At 54.8% G+C, this 13,082-nt stretch overlaps 1 protein-coding gene across 1 annotated transcript in view; it reads right to left on the reverse strand.

The window, feature by feature from the left end:
- ARHGEF40 (Rho guanine nucleotide exchange factor (GEF) 40) overlaps nucleotides 1-13,076 on the reverse strand; it is a 19,628-nt gene extending 6,552 nt beyond the window's left edge. The window contains exons 1-16 of the mRNA XM_011930948.1: nucleotides 13,051-13,076; nucleotides 10,251-10,448; nucleotides 8,312-9,560; nucleotides 7,993-8,160; nucleotides 7,727-7,847; nucleotides 7,035-7,131; nucleotides 6,848-6,928; nucleotides 6,602-6,718; nucleotides 5,219-5,314; nucleotides 5,003-5,118; nucleotides 4,481-4,607; nucleotides 2,740-2,862; nucleotides 2,506-2,649; nucleotides 1,403-2,013; nucleotides 1,043-1,277; nucleotides 603-689 (exon numbers count right to left, since the gene is read on the reverse strand). Coding sequence (XP_011786338.1) covers nucleotides 603-689; nucleotides 1,043-1,277; nucleotides 1,403-2,013; nucleotides 2,506-2,649; nucleotides 2,740-2,862; nucleotides 4,481-4,607; nucleotides 5,003-5,118; nucleotides 5,219-5,314; nucleotides 6,602-6,718; nucleotides 6,848-6,928; nucleotides 7,035-7,131; nucleotides 7,727-7,847; nucleotides 7,993-8,160; nucleotides 8,312-9,560; nucleotides 10,251-10,448; nucleotides 13,051-13,053 — 3,573 coding nt within the window. The 5' untranslated portion in view covers nucleotides 13,054-13,076. The remainder of the gene's footprint in view (nucleotides 1-602; nucleotides 690-1,042; nucleotides 1,278-1,402; nucleotides 2,014-2,505; nucleotides 2,650-2,739; nucleotides 2,863-4,480; nucleotides 4,608-5,002; nucleotides 5,119-5,218; nucleotides 5,315-6,601; nucleotides 6,719-6,847; nucleotides 6,929-7,034; nucleotides 7,132-7,726; nucleotides 7,848-7,992; nucleotides 8,161-8,311; nucleotides 9,561-10,250; nucleotides 10,449-13,050) is intronic.
- Nucleotides 13,077-13,082: the final 6 nt, after the last annotated feature.

The following is a 13,082-nucleotide window of genomic DNA, read 5'->3' on the forward strand; positions in this document are numbered from 1 at the left end:
GCAGGCAAGTTCTGGATCTTCTCTAGAAGCCAGGGGAGAAGAGGGAGATGAGTTGGGAGAGGGAAGAAGCAGACTCCCGAGTAGCTGGGGACAGGTGCCCACCACCTCGCCCGGCTTATTTTTTGTATTTCTAGTAGAGACGGGGTTTCACTATGTTGGCCAGGATGGTCTCGATCTCCTGACCTCATGATCTGCCTGCCTCGGCCTCCCAAAGTGCTGGGATTACAGGCGTGAGCCACCATGCCGGGCCACTGGCTTTGAACTTTTAAAGTCACTTGTACGTCTTTTGATGTGAGCTTTTCTGCTGCTCAGATCCTCCCTGTGAGCTGGCTATAGTGACTATTGCCCCCATTTACCAGATGTGGAAATGGAGGCCCAGACGAATCAGGAGTCCTGCCCGGTCCCTCAGGTGGGCTAGATAAGAACCTGGCCTCACCAGTCCAGTGCTTGTCCCACCCTCGGCAATTCTAGGAGATGATTGGTAGGTGATGTTCCTGGGCACATCCAGGAAAGCTTTTTTCCCCTGTGGGATTTTTGGGGTGGGTTTTTAGGTCTCATCCTGGCCCCTCTACTTTTCTTCTGAAGATTGGCTAAAAAGTTACCTTGCTTGAGGGACTCAGCACAGCCAGACCATTCTCCAGTTTGTGTCGGTGCTTCACGTACTGTGCATAAAGGCTGAACTGGTCCCCCTGTGCCAGTAAAGAACAGATAAAGTATCTCCAGCGAGGTCCCTGCAAACAAACCTCTCTCTTCCCCCTCTCCATCCTCTCTGTAGCCCAAATGAGGGATGGGTCACCGGGGAGCACTCTGCCTACCAGGGAGGGAAGGGCTCCCTGTGGAAAGAGCATAGTCCAGGCAGCCCTTGAGAGCAGGGACGCAGAGGCTGAGTAGAGGCAGAGGTGCCCACAGAACAGGGCTGGGCCCCAATGGCATGGACCATACATGGGAGGAGAGGGCCGTGGGTACTGAGAAAGAGGGACAGATGGATGAGGCTGGAACAGAGAAGAGAGAGCACTTGGAAGAAGTTGAGGGGATCACTCACATGGCGAAGGAAGCAGGCCCCAATGCGTAGGGGGTGGGTGGCGCAGCCCTGAAGCTCTCGCAGAAAGTGTGTCCGGTGGAAGCTGCGAAGCCTTTCCCGGGCACTCAGGGCAGCAGCCCAAGTGCCCCGAAGTTCAGGAGTCAGCTCAGGCCCAGGGGGTGGCACTGGCTCACTCAAGGTGGCCACGTAATCTTGTTCACAGGCAATCAGCTCAGACACCAGACGCTGCTGGGCACTGCAGGCACAACAGGAGTGGCAGAGGAGGTGTGGGAGGGAGCCACTACCCCCAACAATGTCACCTTCTTTTCCCACTGGGCAGTTGGGTCTGCCTCATGGGCACCAGTTGGGCTGGGATCTCACCTGATGCTTCGCTTGCGCTCCATCCGGGGGGTGCCTACTCCCCAGGGTCCGTCTGGCCCCCCAGCCCGGCCCAGCAGCACGTGTTCCCGTGGTGAGCACGTCCTGTCTACCACCTCAGTGCTGGTGACCTCCAGGCCTCGAATCAGCACAGCCCTTGGGGGCCTGCCCTCTGCTTCTGGAGCCAGCTCAGGGCCTTCCTCCTCATAGTCCTCTCCACATGGGGCCAAGGAGCAATGGGATGGGGCTGCCCGTGGCCCAGGGCTGCTGGGGAGCAGCAAGGAGCTGAGGCTGGGTGAGGGGCTGTGGGGGCCCCACTGGGCCCCTCCACTGCTGGCACTGTCTGCCCGCCGTCGTCGGTAGCCCCGTGGGCTCGCCTCCTCTCCCAGGTGTTGCTGAATCCTCCTCTCCAGCTCTTGGCAGCGGGCCCGGCAGCGGCCCCATTCTCGCAGGGCTGCTGGGTTGCCCAGGTCCAGGGCCAGGGCCCGCATCTCCTGGAAGGTGCCGGCACTGGGCTCTGGGGCCCGCCGTAGGGCCAGTGCAGCCAGCACAGCCTCCCGACCCGGCCCAGCTCCTGCCAGTCGAGCAAAGCCCTCATCCACCCATTCATGTGCCTACAAAATCAAAGGGGTTGGGGATGGGAGAGAAAGAGTAAAGGCCTGTGTTGCTCACAAAGGATGCCCAACGACAGCCCTTGTCCTCTTGCCTGTGGCTTCCCAATGCCCATCACTCTCCCCGTTTTCTCACTGTTCCAGCATCACTGCCTAACCATGTCACTCGGAGTTGGTATGGAGATGGAAGAGCCTATATAAAAGAATAACCAGTACTCATATGGTGTTTATGAGTGGCAGGCTCTGGGCTAACGGCTTTTATATATTGCCTCATGTAATCCCCACAGCAGCCCTGTGAGGTAGATCTATGGAGGCACAGTCAGGTTTAGTATCTTGTCCCAGGTCATTCAGCAAGCAGGCGGCAGAGCTAAGAGTCAAAACCAAGGAGATGGGCTCCTCAGCCTCTGCTTTTAACAATTTGATTAGCCTCTCCAGGCAGAAAGGAAGTAAAGAAATGGAAATGGGGGGAACAGAAGGAAAAGGCTCTGCATGTACCTGCTGGAAGAAGCGCTGTAGCCGCAGGGCCCGATGGAGGCCACTCTCAACCTGCTCCAGCCGCTGTTCAAAGATATCCAGCACCTTCTGGGAGGTGGCATTCTCCTCCAGAGCCAGGGCCTCCCGTGCCTGGGCCAGGCGCTCCTGGAGAAGGGAGGCTGCTCTCAGACCTGGTCCTCACTCCTAGGTAGTCTCCCTCTACCTCCTCTCACCTGCCCTCCTGCCCTTTCTCACCTGGACCTCAGCACTGAAAGCCCGGAATCGCAGCTCTGTCTCCTGCAGGGCAGACAAGGTGTCCCCGGGCACAGCAAAGCTTGCCAGCTGCTCCTCCCCTGGGCCCGAGAGCCACTGCAACACCTGAGGTGGGAGAGTAGGGGGTCATGGAGTAGAAAGGCAAGGAAGGGCTGAGATCCAGCATCAGCCCCACCACACCAATCTGTAGAACCTTGAGTGAACTATTGCATCTCATCTGCAATGTGGGAATGACAACAGTGAATGGTAATAGTTTCCACAAGGGTCAAGTGAAAAACCGAGTAAGAAATCTTCAGTAAGGTGCCAGATGAGTGGGAAGCTGGGCTGGTGGAAAGTACTGAGGGAGGCGGGTCAAAGTTCCAGAGCTATGCCCGAGGGTGAAGTACATCAAACTGGGGTGAACCAAAGGCAGGATGAGGGTCATATGGATGACTGACGGCTTTCACTAAGCCTTGGCAACTGGTGGGCAAGGGTCGCAGGGACCAAGCCTGGAGAAACAGCACAGAAGGGGTGTGTGTGTATGTGTGTGTGTGTCCAGCTTTAATTGCGTATTATGGGGCTATACAAACTCTCATGCTGGTTCTGAGATATTTGACCAAAAAGTGATGATAATATTTTCCTCTGAAGAAAGGCTGGAAGCTAGGGGTGGGACAGCCTGAGGATGAGAAGTCTGAGACTGTTCCTAATAGCCAGTGCCAACAATAACCACTTTTATAGTCCTTTGCTGAATTCATTTGATCTTTCTAACCACGTTGTGAGTTAATTGTTACTATCCCAATTCTACAGATGAGGACTTGGGAACTCAGAGAAGCTTCATGACTTGTCCAACATCTTACACATGGCAGAACTAGAACTCAAGCTGAGCACTTTAGATTCCAAATCTTGTTTTTAAACAGTTGGGGAAACAGCTAATGAGCAGGTAAGCAAACAGGAGATGCAACCCATCTCTAGGATATTGGCTCAGAGGAAGCCAATACGAAGAAATCCTAGGAAATAGAAAGTCTCGGCTCCCGTTTTAGCACTGGCCCTGAGATGAACTTTCCCCTGATGCCCACCTGCAGGTCCATAAGGTATCCACTCACCATGCTCGGGGCTAAGGAGGAACAATCAGATTTCAAAGCTCCCTCTACCTTACGTGGTAGAATGGAGAGCAAATCCCTATGGGACTCTTAACCCCAGGAGAGAAGAATCAAGGCTCAGAGAAGCCAGCCTTATTCCTGAATCTTCCCCACAAAGAAGCCTGTAGTTTCTCTTAGGTGCTTTCAATGCTCTCTCCTTCCAAGGTGGAGGGAGGTGGTATCTTTCCGACCTCAGGTCTGAGGGATGACATCACATAAGGAGTTAAGGGTGCATGTGTGGCAGTATAACTAATGAGCTGGTATCAATAGACTTTTATTATTTTTCAGCTAAGGAGGTAGGCACTCCAGAGTTGATCAGCTCTTTTCAGAAGCCCCTAGGGCAGCTGAGCATCTCTCACAGTCTCTCAGCATCTTCGATCAAGCATAAACAGTGGGGAGGGGGAGACCTGGCTTTTCTTTACTGGTGCTATGATGCTCCCACTCTCTTGTTGAATCTCACACTGACCAACAAAGGTGAGGAGAGAGGGAAGGGCGTTCAACCAAGCCAGGCTAGAAGAACACCATCAACTATAAGTACCAACGGGAAAGGTGCTGGAGGCCATACTCCCAGGCCAAGGAAGAGGGACATAGGAGTCCTGGCTCACCTGCTGGAGTCGCCGCAGGCACTGCCGCTGCTCTTGATGCTGCACGTGCAGGTTGGAGAGGCGCACGAGCTGGTGAATGGCCTCGTCCACTTCCTGATACAGTGTAGCTGGGCCTTGGCCCTCCAGTCTGGGGAAGGAGCAGGAAAGAATGAATCATTCCCTTTGTTGAGCCCCTCAATTCTGTCCTCCCATCCCTCCGAGGGATGCAAACATGAGAAGTTGCATAGCAGCATGGATCAAAAGCATGGGCTGAACCCTGACTGCTTTGGTTTGAATCCTGACTCTTTACTGACTGATGTTGGCCAAGACAGTTAACATTTCTGATCCTCCAAATCCTCATTTGTAATAGTAAATGGCACACAAGGATGCTGTGAGGGTTATGAGATAGTAAGTGTAAAAGCGTGGTATCTTGCCCAGATATATGCACAGTAAGAATGGTCTGGCAGCTAAGGTTTGTTGGCAGCCTTCGGCTGTGTCTCCACCTCCCACTTCCACCTGCCCCCGCACACCCATCCCTCGTACTTGCTGCTGTGAGTGGAGCGCAGCCTCATCAGGATGGCCCCCCCATCCCTCTGCAGTGCCGTCAGCCGGGGATCTGCCAGGACCTTCTGCAGGGGCTTGGGCATTCCCACTGCCTCCTGGGGATAGGGAGCAGTTGCCAGTTGGGGTTCTACCAGAGAATCTCCACCCCAGCCCCATCCCAATCCCATCCCCCCACTGTCCCATCTCATTTCATACCTCTTCCTCTGGCTCTGCTGCTCCCTCCAGTTCCTCAATGGCCTGCCGTACTGAGCCCAGCACACCTTGGCACAGGCGGCATAGCCTTACCACTTCCTGAAACCCACACGCAGGGATGGAGTTGAGGATTAGAGTTTAAGAAGGAACTTAAGCCCTAGGGTTGGGGTGAGGTAGCCCCAGAGACTTTTATGGAGACAATGCTGAATTCAGTCCCTGACTTTGTTGCTAACTAATTGTATGATGTTGAGCAGGTCCAGAAACCTTCCTGAACTTCAGTTCCTCAACTGTAAAGTCAGGATAAGAAAGGCTTCTGTGATTTTTAAGGAGATGATGCCAGTTTAGCAACTAGCATGGGCCTGGCACATTGTACAGCTTGGTAACTGTGACCTTCCTTTCTCTCTGTCTTCAGTGGGGCTTCACCCTGTCAAACCCCCTCTCTCTGCCTATTCATATCAATTTCCCCTTTGACACTAAAGGCGAAGCTTAGAGACCATCTACAGACCCCTCTTTCATACTCAGCTCAGATCATGTTTATTTCTCTTTTCTTGAATACTCACAACACTTATATTCATAGAATTACATGAGATAAGTGCTGGAAGGACCTTTAGCAATTACACTGTGATTGTTACACTTCACTGATGAGGATCCCGAGGCCTGGATGTTGGTGCAAGGAGCGGGTACAGAAAGGGCACTATTTCTGCAAGTGAGGTAAAGTAATTTGGAACAAGAATCAGCCTTTTGACTCAGTGCTTTCCAGAAACCCAATGACACTATCTTGCACTCTTCTCTACTTGTTTCATGATTTATCTCCCACCAAAAATCATGTACTACTTAATGTCATATTAATAATTTATTTGGTTGGGCACGGTAGTTCATGCCTGTAATCTTAGCACTTTGAGAGGCTGAGACGGGTGGATCACTGGAGTCTAGGAGTTTGAGACCAGCCTGGGCAACATGGCAAAACCCCATCTCTACTAAAAAAAAAAAAAAATACAAAAATTAGCTGGGTGTGGTGGCACATGCCTGTAGCTGCAGCTACTCAAGAGGTTGATGTGGGAGGATCGCTTGAGTCCGGAGGGTGGAGGATGTAGTAAGCTGTGATCGAACCACTGCACTCCAGCCTGGGTGACAGAGCGAGACTGTCTAAAAATAGTAATTATAATAATAATTTAACATACTCCTCCCATCTCCCCAGTAGACCATGGCGCAGTGCACATGTTTTCCTCATCATTTGGGAGCCATAAATACTTGTTGAATTGAATGGAATGGAAACCACTTTTTTGCAACCCCATGGTATGTCCTGGACCTGGCATCTCTCCTAGAATGTCTTCAGCTGGGTCATTCCTGGCTCCCAGCACGCTAGGTGTTAGAGGGGAAGCTTACCTGGTGTATCTCTACCCAGTGACTGGGAGAGGGGTCTCTGTGACCTCCTAACTCCCACTGCAGCTCCTCTGGCTTGGTCACTCTTTTCAGATCATTCTCTGACAGCACCTCAGCACCCTGTAGAGGGTAAGGCAGGGGTTTCTTCCTGGGCACCCAAGGACTCAGAAACCAGCCTGGGGCTCCAGCCAGCTTCTTCTCCTTTCTCCACTACTGATGGGAAACTAGGTAGGAATGAAGGGCTCAAACCTGAAATCCACAGAGTTCAGTTGGAAGGTCATCATGAGTGAGAATCAGCAGCCGCTGAATGAGGGGAGGATCTCCTGAGTCCTAAGGGCAGAGAAGAGTAACCCTAAACTGGGCAATTGGGTGTCCTGGACTGGCCACTAGTGAAGAGTTAGGATCCAGGGGAACTGCCTGTTCAAGGGGTGGTTACCTGAAGTTGGCTCAAGACAGTAATGAGTGCTGGAGGCAGTGAAGGTGCCTGGCGAAGGTCCAGCAGGACGGAGAGCCCCAGTGTCTGTAGATCAGGCCTGTGGGAGCAGGAAGAGTCAAGAAGGCTGCTGTGTGTGTGTTTTGGGGGATAGCAGATAAAGCAAGGCAGACATACAGGGTCTGTATTTAGTTAATAGTCCTCAGGAGAAATTAGTTGCTGGTGCATTTGGGAAGAAATGGGCAAAGGGCCAAATTCTGGGATGCGTGTACAGGAGGAAGTGGCCTAGCAGTTGGGAGTCTATATTCATATGGCTACTAGGCCAAGGGATTAAAGGTCCGGAAAGTTCAGAATTCTGTTCTGGAATGGCATGCATTCAATGTCAGCCTATAGTATGGTGCCTAATAGGTACTCAGTGCTCAATAAGTATTTGTTGATTAAGTGAACCAATGTCCTGATGATCTTGGTAGTGTTGGAAGACAGTGAAAGTCAACAGTGTTGCTTTTGAGGATCAATGAAGATATGAAGCTGGAGGTCAGGGTCAGTAAGACCAAAGGTCAATGACTTGAAATCTGAAGGCTGAAGAAGTAGGTGTCCTTAGAGGTCAGAAGGTCAGTGTCCTGAGAAGAAGGAGGTGAGGGTCCTCATGAACCAGGAGGTTAGTGTCCAGGGTGCCAGGACTGGGCCTCGGTTACCTGAGCAGTGAGTGGAGGTAATGAAGAGTTGTGTTCAGCATGTCTCGGGAGGGTGGGGGCTCCTCAGGAGGGCACGGTGGGGTAATGGTCAGCAGAGCTCGCCCACTCTGGTCCACCCCTCCTGAAGACACAAAACGGCCAGGCTGTCCTGGCTGGGAGCAGTCCAAGCCTACCTCCCTTCCACCCTGCCTCCCCCAGTCCCCAAGCCCACCCAATTGCTTCTCTTTCCCAATCCTTTTTCCCTTCACCCACTGATGCCCACTGACCTGTCAGGATGAGGAATCCAGATGCCATCAAGTCCCAAGCCACATCAGGGTCATCAGAGATGGAGACTGGAAGGGCCTCTTCTGGAATGCTGTCCCCTTTTCCTTCCTGCACAGTCTCCAGCAGAGGTGTTGGAGTGTCAGACAGGAGGCCTTCTGGGCCTGCGTGTCCTGCACAGACACAGACAGAAAAATGGGACTGAAGTTAAGATGGTTCTGGTTGTTCTGCTCCCAGCGTAACCCTGCTCCTCATCCTGCCCCCTCCCGTAGGCCCGACCTGCTTTGGCCCTCGCCCCATGAACCTCACTCAGTGTCATCTCACCTGCCACACACACCAGGCCTGGCCCCTCCTGCTCTCTCTCTCTGGCACTCTCTTCTGTAGGCCCACAGGCTTCAGAGGGCTGAGGCTCTTTTTCGCCTGCTGTTTTGAACTCTTTGGGCTCAGATTCTGGCTTCCCTGAGCCTTCATATTCCTCCTTAACCAGGCTGCATTCTGAAAGCTTGTGCTCACTTGGTGAGGGCAGATTGCCAAGGGCTTCTTGGTGGCTGGCCTCTTCCTTGTCCCCAGGGCTCAGTGGGGCACTGTCCCCTCCTCGACTAAGAGCCCCTCTGCCTGCAGCTCGCTTCTTTCTTCTGTTTCCTTTGCCTGTTCTCCGAGGGGTACCAGGTGGTCCTTCAGCCCCCTGGCCACCTCCTCCTCCTCCTCTAAGCTCCCCTGGCCTCAGGGGGCAAGATTCAGAGGCTTCTCCCACGGCCTCTGCTGGGGGCTCAGACACCTCTAAGACTACTGCCTCTGGGACAGCCTCAGCTCCTGAGGGAGACTCAGGGGAGGCTCCAGTGCTGCTCCCCTCGCCGGGTGGGCGTGCTCCATCCTGGTCCCGAGGTCCCAGGCCCTTCTGGTGCACCCACGCCCGGTGTCTCCGGTGGCGGCCCTTCCCTCCAGCACCCTTGCGAGTGGGTACTGTCCGTACTCTGGAGAGGCCCGGGGAGCCTTCAGCATCTGCTGGGCTCCCCCTCACAGGCAGTGTCACTTCCAACAGCTCCACGTACTCGCCCTCAGGTCCTTCCACAGGGGCATTGTGCCCATCCCCAGGACTCCGGGTACCCAGCGCCTCCTCAGGAAGTGGAGGGCTGGGAAGCCCTGGAGGTCCAGAGGGCAGTTCTGGGGGCAGCGTACTTGGCTGATGTCCGACCATGAGGCCCTCTTTGTGCACAAATCGTGGGCAGATGAGCTCAGCCCAGGGCAGCCGCTGAATCCCTGAGGGCGCAGACAGTAGGCAGGTACTGAGGCGACCTGTTGGCCGGTCCTTGTTGATGCCTTGTAGCCACTCAGGTGTGAATAGGTAGGCACAGGCCTCATTGGGCACAGGAATCTCCTGCACCCGCCCACCCCCAGGGGCCAGACACTTGAGTGCTAGTCGTGGTGCTTGGGCAGCTGAGGGCACCACTTGCAGATAGAAGTCTCCTGGGCGCAGCAGTTGCCAGGGTAAGGCTGCTAGCTGCACCACCACCTGTTCATGCAGGCAGAGCGGCCACCCCTCATGGAAGAAGAGGAATCCACTGTATTGGGCCTGGGGAGAGAGATGGGAGGCTGCACTCAGGCCTCTGCTGAAGAAGCCAGCAGAAGAAGGCAGTTAGAATGGGCCCACCCTAGGCAGGAAGAGCCCTATGCCTGGAAGATTACACTCTCAGGAGAGCAGGAGGGGAGATTTGGGGTATTCAGGTGGCAGGGAGGAAGGGATTGGGACTGATTGGTCTCCTAGTGGCAGGAAGCTTCTCTAGGAAGCTAGTTCCGTGTGTGGGAGGGTAAGAACTGAATCATTACCAAGACATGGTCAGCAGATGCCATTGTCTTGGAGAAGTTAAAGACTCTTAGAAGTCTTTATATCTGTAGAAATGAAGGATCTCTGTTGACTCATGTACGGGGGAGTTAGTATCTTGAGAAATTCACATGAGGGGGTGAAAATGTCTGGAATTGGGTCTTGAGAGTTAGGGTCTTTGGGGGTCAGTATTTCTCAGGGGTCAAGATGAATTTGGGGAAGATGAATGTGTGTGTGTGTGTGTTAGTGTCTGAATGGTCAGTGCCTGTGAAGGTCAAAGTTTGTGGGAGGTCAGAGAACGAGGCTTAAGTGACTCTGGAGAGATCAGTATTAGGGGAGGCTGTATCTCCAGGTTAGTGGGGGAATTAGTCAGCCTGGCTAGTCTGAAGAGTGTGGCAGTGGATCTTGGGGAAGGCAGAATAGTGATGCACGGCCACTCACACAGGCTTCCTGCTGGACCTTGGCAAGCAGGTGCTTGGCTGGTACCAGGAAGTCCAGCGTGTACCTCAGTGCGTCCTCCCGATAAGTCCTCTCCACCACCTGGAACACCTGGCCCAACAGGGTGGGGGCTGTTGCTTCAAAGGGTGGATACAGGGCGGCGAGAGTGCTCTGCACACAGTCCTCCACTGGCTCAGGCTCCTGTAGAGATAGGACCAGGCTACAGATCCCTAGAGATCACCCAATCGCAGCTCCTTGGGAGCTGCACTGGTCTGGGGGTGGCTGTGTTCTCCAAGGCCCCCATTGTACAATGTGTGCAAAAAGTGAGCACTCAGGAAATGCTGGCTGATGAGTCCAGAATGGGAGTGGGGCTGGGCCAGAGTGCACAAGCGTGGCAGGGCACTCAACACTCAAGTTCTGAGACCTTGGCTTTGGAGATCCAGAGAGAATTTGTTGTGAATGCCCCTGATCAGGGCTGTTCCGGGTGCTCGTGAGTTGGGGTGACTGCATAGACCTTTCCCAGGAGAGAAAAGACAGGCTTCTGGGCTATCAGGGGACTGAGCTTATGGCTGAGAACTTGAGGGTGTGAGCCATCCTGCAAATCCCTTCTCATAAGACCCACCATCCAGAGCTCCCCATCTTAAGTGGAGGTGCCATCACCCACAATTATGTCCTAGAGATGATCATTTGGTGAAGGAGAGATGGTCATTTGGTGAAAAGAGGAGGATGGAAAGACTATGACTGTCTTAGGTCTTTCTAGCATCCCTCTTCCCTCTCCCACAGTGGCTCTGAAGCAATCACCCAATCCTAGAGCATGTGGGATTGGGTTACAAAGAACCGGGTGGGGGCAGTTGAAAGAGAAAAAAGTCACAAAAGGAACTTGTGGGAAGGGAGGAGGAGGCCTTAATGGTATGCATTAGAGCTGCTCTTTTCTGATTCCAGTGGGACCTCTCTCTGCCAATCTCCCCTAGGAGTCTCAAAAAGACTCAGCCCTGCTTCATCCAGACTCCCCTCCCTAAGTGAGTCAATGAGACATCTTCCTCCATCCGGTAACCTAAACAACCATCCCTTGGGCTATTCCTTTGCAAACTTCTCTTTCAAGACAGTCTTTGAAGTTCCTTTTACTGGATTTTTTTTTCTTTTTTTTGCAGTAAATGGGGAAGGGGAGACTCAATGCAGCCTTTACCTTGGTCTCTACCTGCCCTACCCCCATGTCTTGCCTTTGCCGTAAAACAAAATAGCTTATTTTTCTCTGAGCTCCTCCATCCAGTTTGTCTGGACCGTCTGGGAAGTTAGGGCAACCACTCCAGAGACGGGGACATTCAGCGCGTCAGCGCGCAGACCCGGCCCCAAGGTGTGTGGGCGAGCAGACAGACCCCCCAGTGTTCCGGGACCAGGCGGACGCAGTACGCGTGGGTTGGGGGAAGGTGGAGATGGGCGGGGGTGAGGCAGAGTGGGGCCGTCTGCTCCAAGGCCGGGAGTGCGGAGCTAGGGCTTGAGCAGCGAGGCAGCTGCAACCCATTAGGGGCGGTGAGCTCATGGCTGAGCTCGAGTCTCAGCCACAGGAAACAGCAGCGGCAGGAGGGGAGGAGGGTTCTGGGGAGGGAGGCGGCGGGCGGGAGCACGGCGACCCAGCCTCCTGCCGGCGGGGACCAGAGAGGAGACCAGAGAGACTGAGTCAGCTCTCCCTGGCCCAGTTCCTCTTTCTTTTTCCTCCAGCCTCCCTGCCAGAGGGTGCCCTTCCCTCCGTAGAGGGGCGGCCCCAGTAGTGCCCCTGCCCCTCCTCCACTCCCTGCGGTGAGCTCCCCCTGGCAAGGCCTCTCCCCCTCCTTCACTCTGCAGCGAGCGCCCCCTTGGCCATGCCCCCGCCCTCTTTGCAGTGGGCGCTCTCTCTGGCAGTGTCCACTCTTGCAGCGATGCTTCAGAGTACTCTGCAGTGAAAGTTTCAGGGCAGTGTTCACTCCTATTGGTGTGGGCTTCTCCTTAGCGGTACCCTCCAGCTTCCAGCGCCCCAAGTTGCTTCTACCAGGGTCCCCTACTCCCTGCAGGGAGCTCCGGCTCGTGTTCCCCCCTCTCTGCAGCAAGAGTGCCCTGAGGCAGCCCTTCAGTTCCCTGCAGCAAGAGCTCTGGGGCACTTCCCTCCCCCACAAACTCCGGTCGGCTCTGGCAGTGTCACGCCCCCTGGTTCTGTGAGCTCCCCTCAAGCACCCCCAACTACCCTGAGGCAGCCCTTTTTCTCTGCGGGAATTTCCCTCTTTGGCCATGCCCCTGGACCCGGCCCAGCCACAGCTGTGGCCGGTCCCCCAGGGCCGGATGGGTGGGCCTGCCTCACCGGGTTGGGGACAGGGATGGAAAATGGTAGTTCCATGCAGGTCAGTTCTCATGACCCGAGGGGCCGGGCCTCTTCCAGGGACACTGCAGGACCAACCCGCAGGGGTCTCCCGCGGGTAAGGAGCTGGGACCAGGAGGGGGAGGGAAGCTCCAGGAAAGAAAGGCACAGGTCAGGACAGAGGAGGGCGGGGAGCGGGGAGGTGTGTGGATTAGGGGAGAGACTCAAGGGAGGATGGGGGAAGAGGCGGAGGAGAGGAGGAAGAAAGGGTGAGGGCAATAGTCGGTGGGGACAGAGCTAAACAGTCGGGCAGACGGACAGACAAATCGAAGAAGGGGGGATGGGAGGGAGGAGAGTCCCAGGAGCGCCGAACAGTCCGAGGCAGGATCGGGAGGCACCAGGCTGGGGACTGGGGGCCCGGAGCGGGCTGCGCTAAGGCCAAGGGGACCCAGGGGGCTGCGACGCTGGACTCACCATGGCTCGGCGCCGGGCCGCGTCCGACGCTT

Source organism: Colobus angolensis, unplaced genomic scaffold (genome assembly GCF_000951035.1).
Source record: "Colobus angolensis palliatus isolate OR3802 unplaced genomic scaffold, Cang.pa_1.0 Scaffold88, whole genome shotgun sequence".
Taxonomy (NCBI): domain Eukaryota; kingdom Metazoa; phylum Chordata; class Mammalia; order Primates; family Cercopithecidae; genus Colobus; species Colobus angolensis.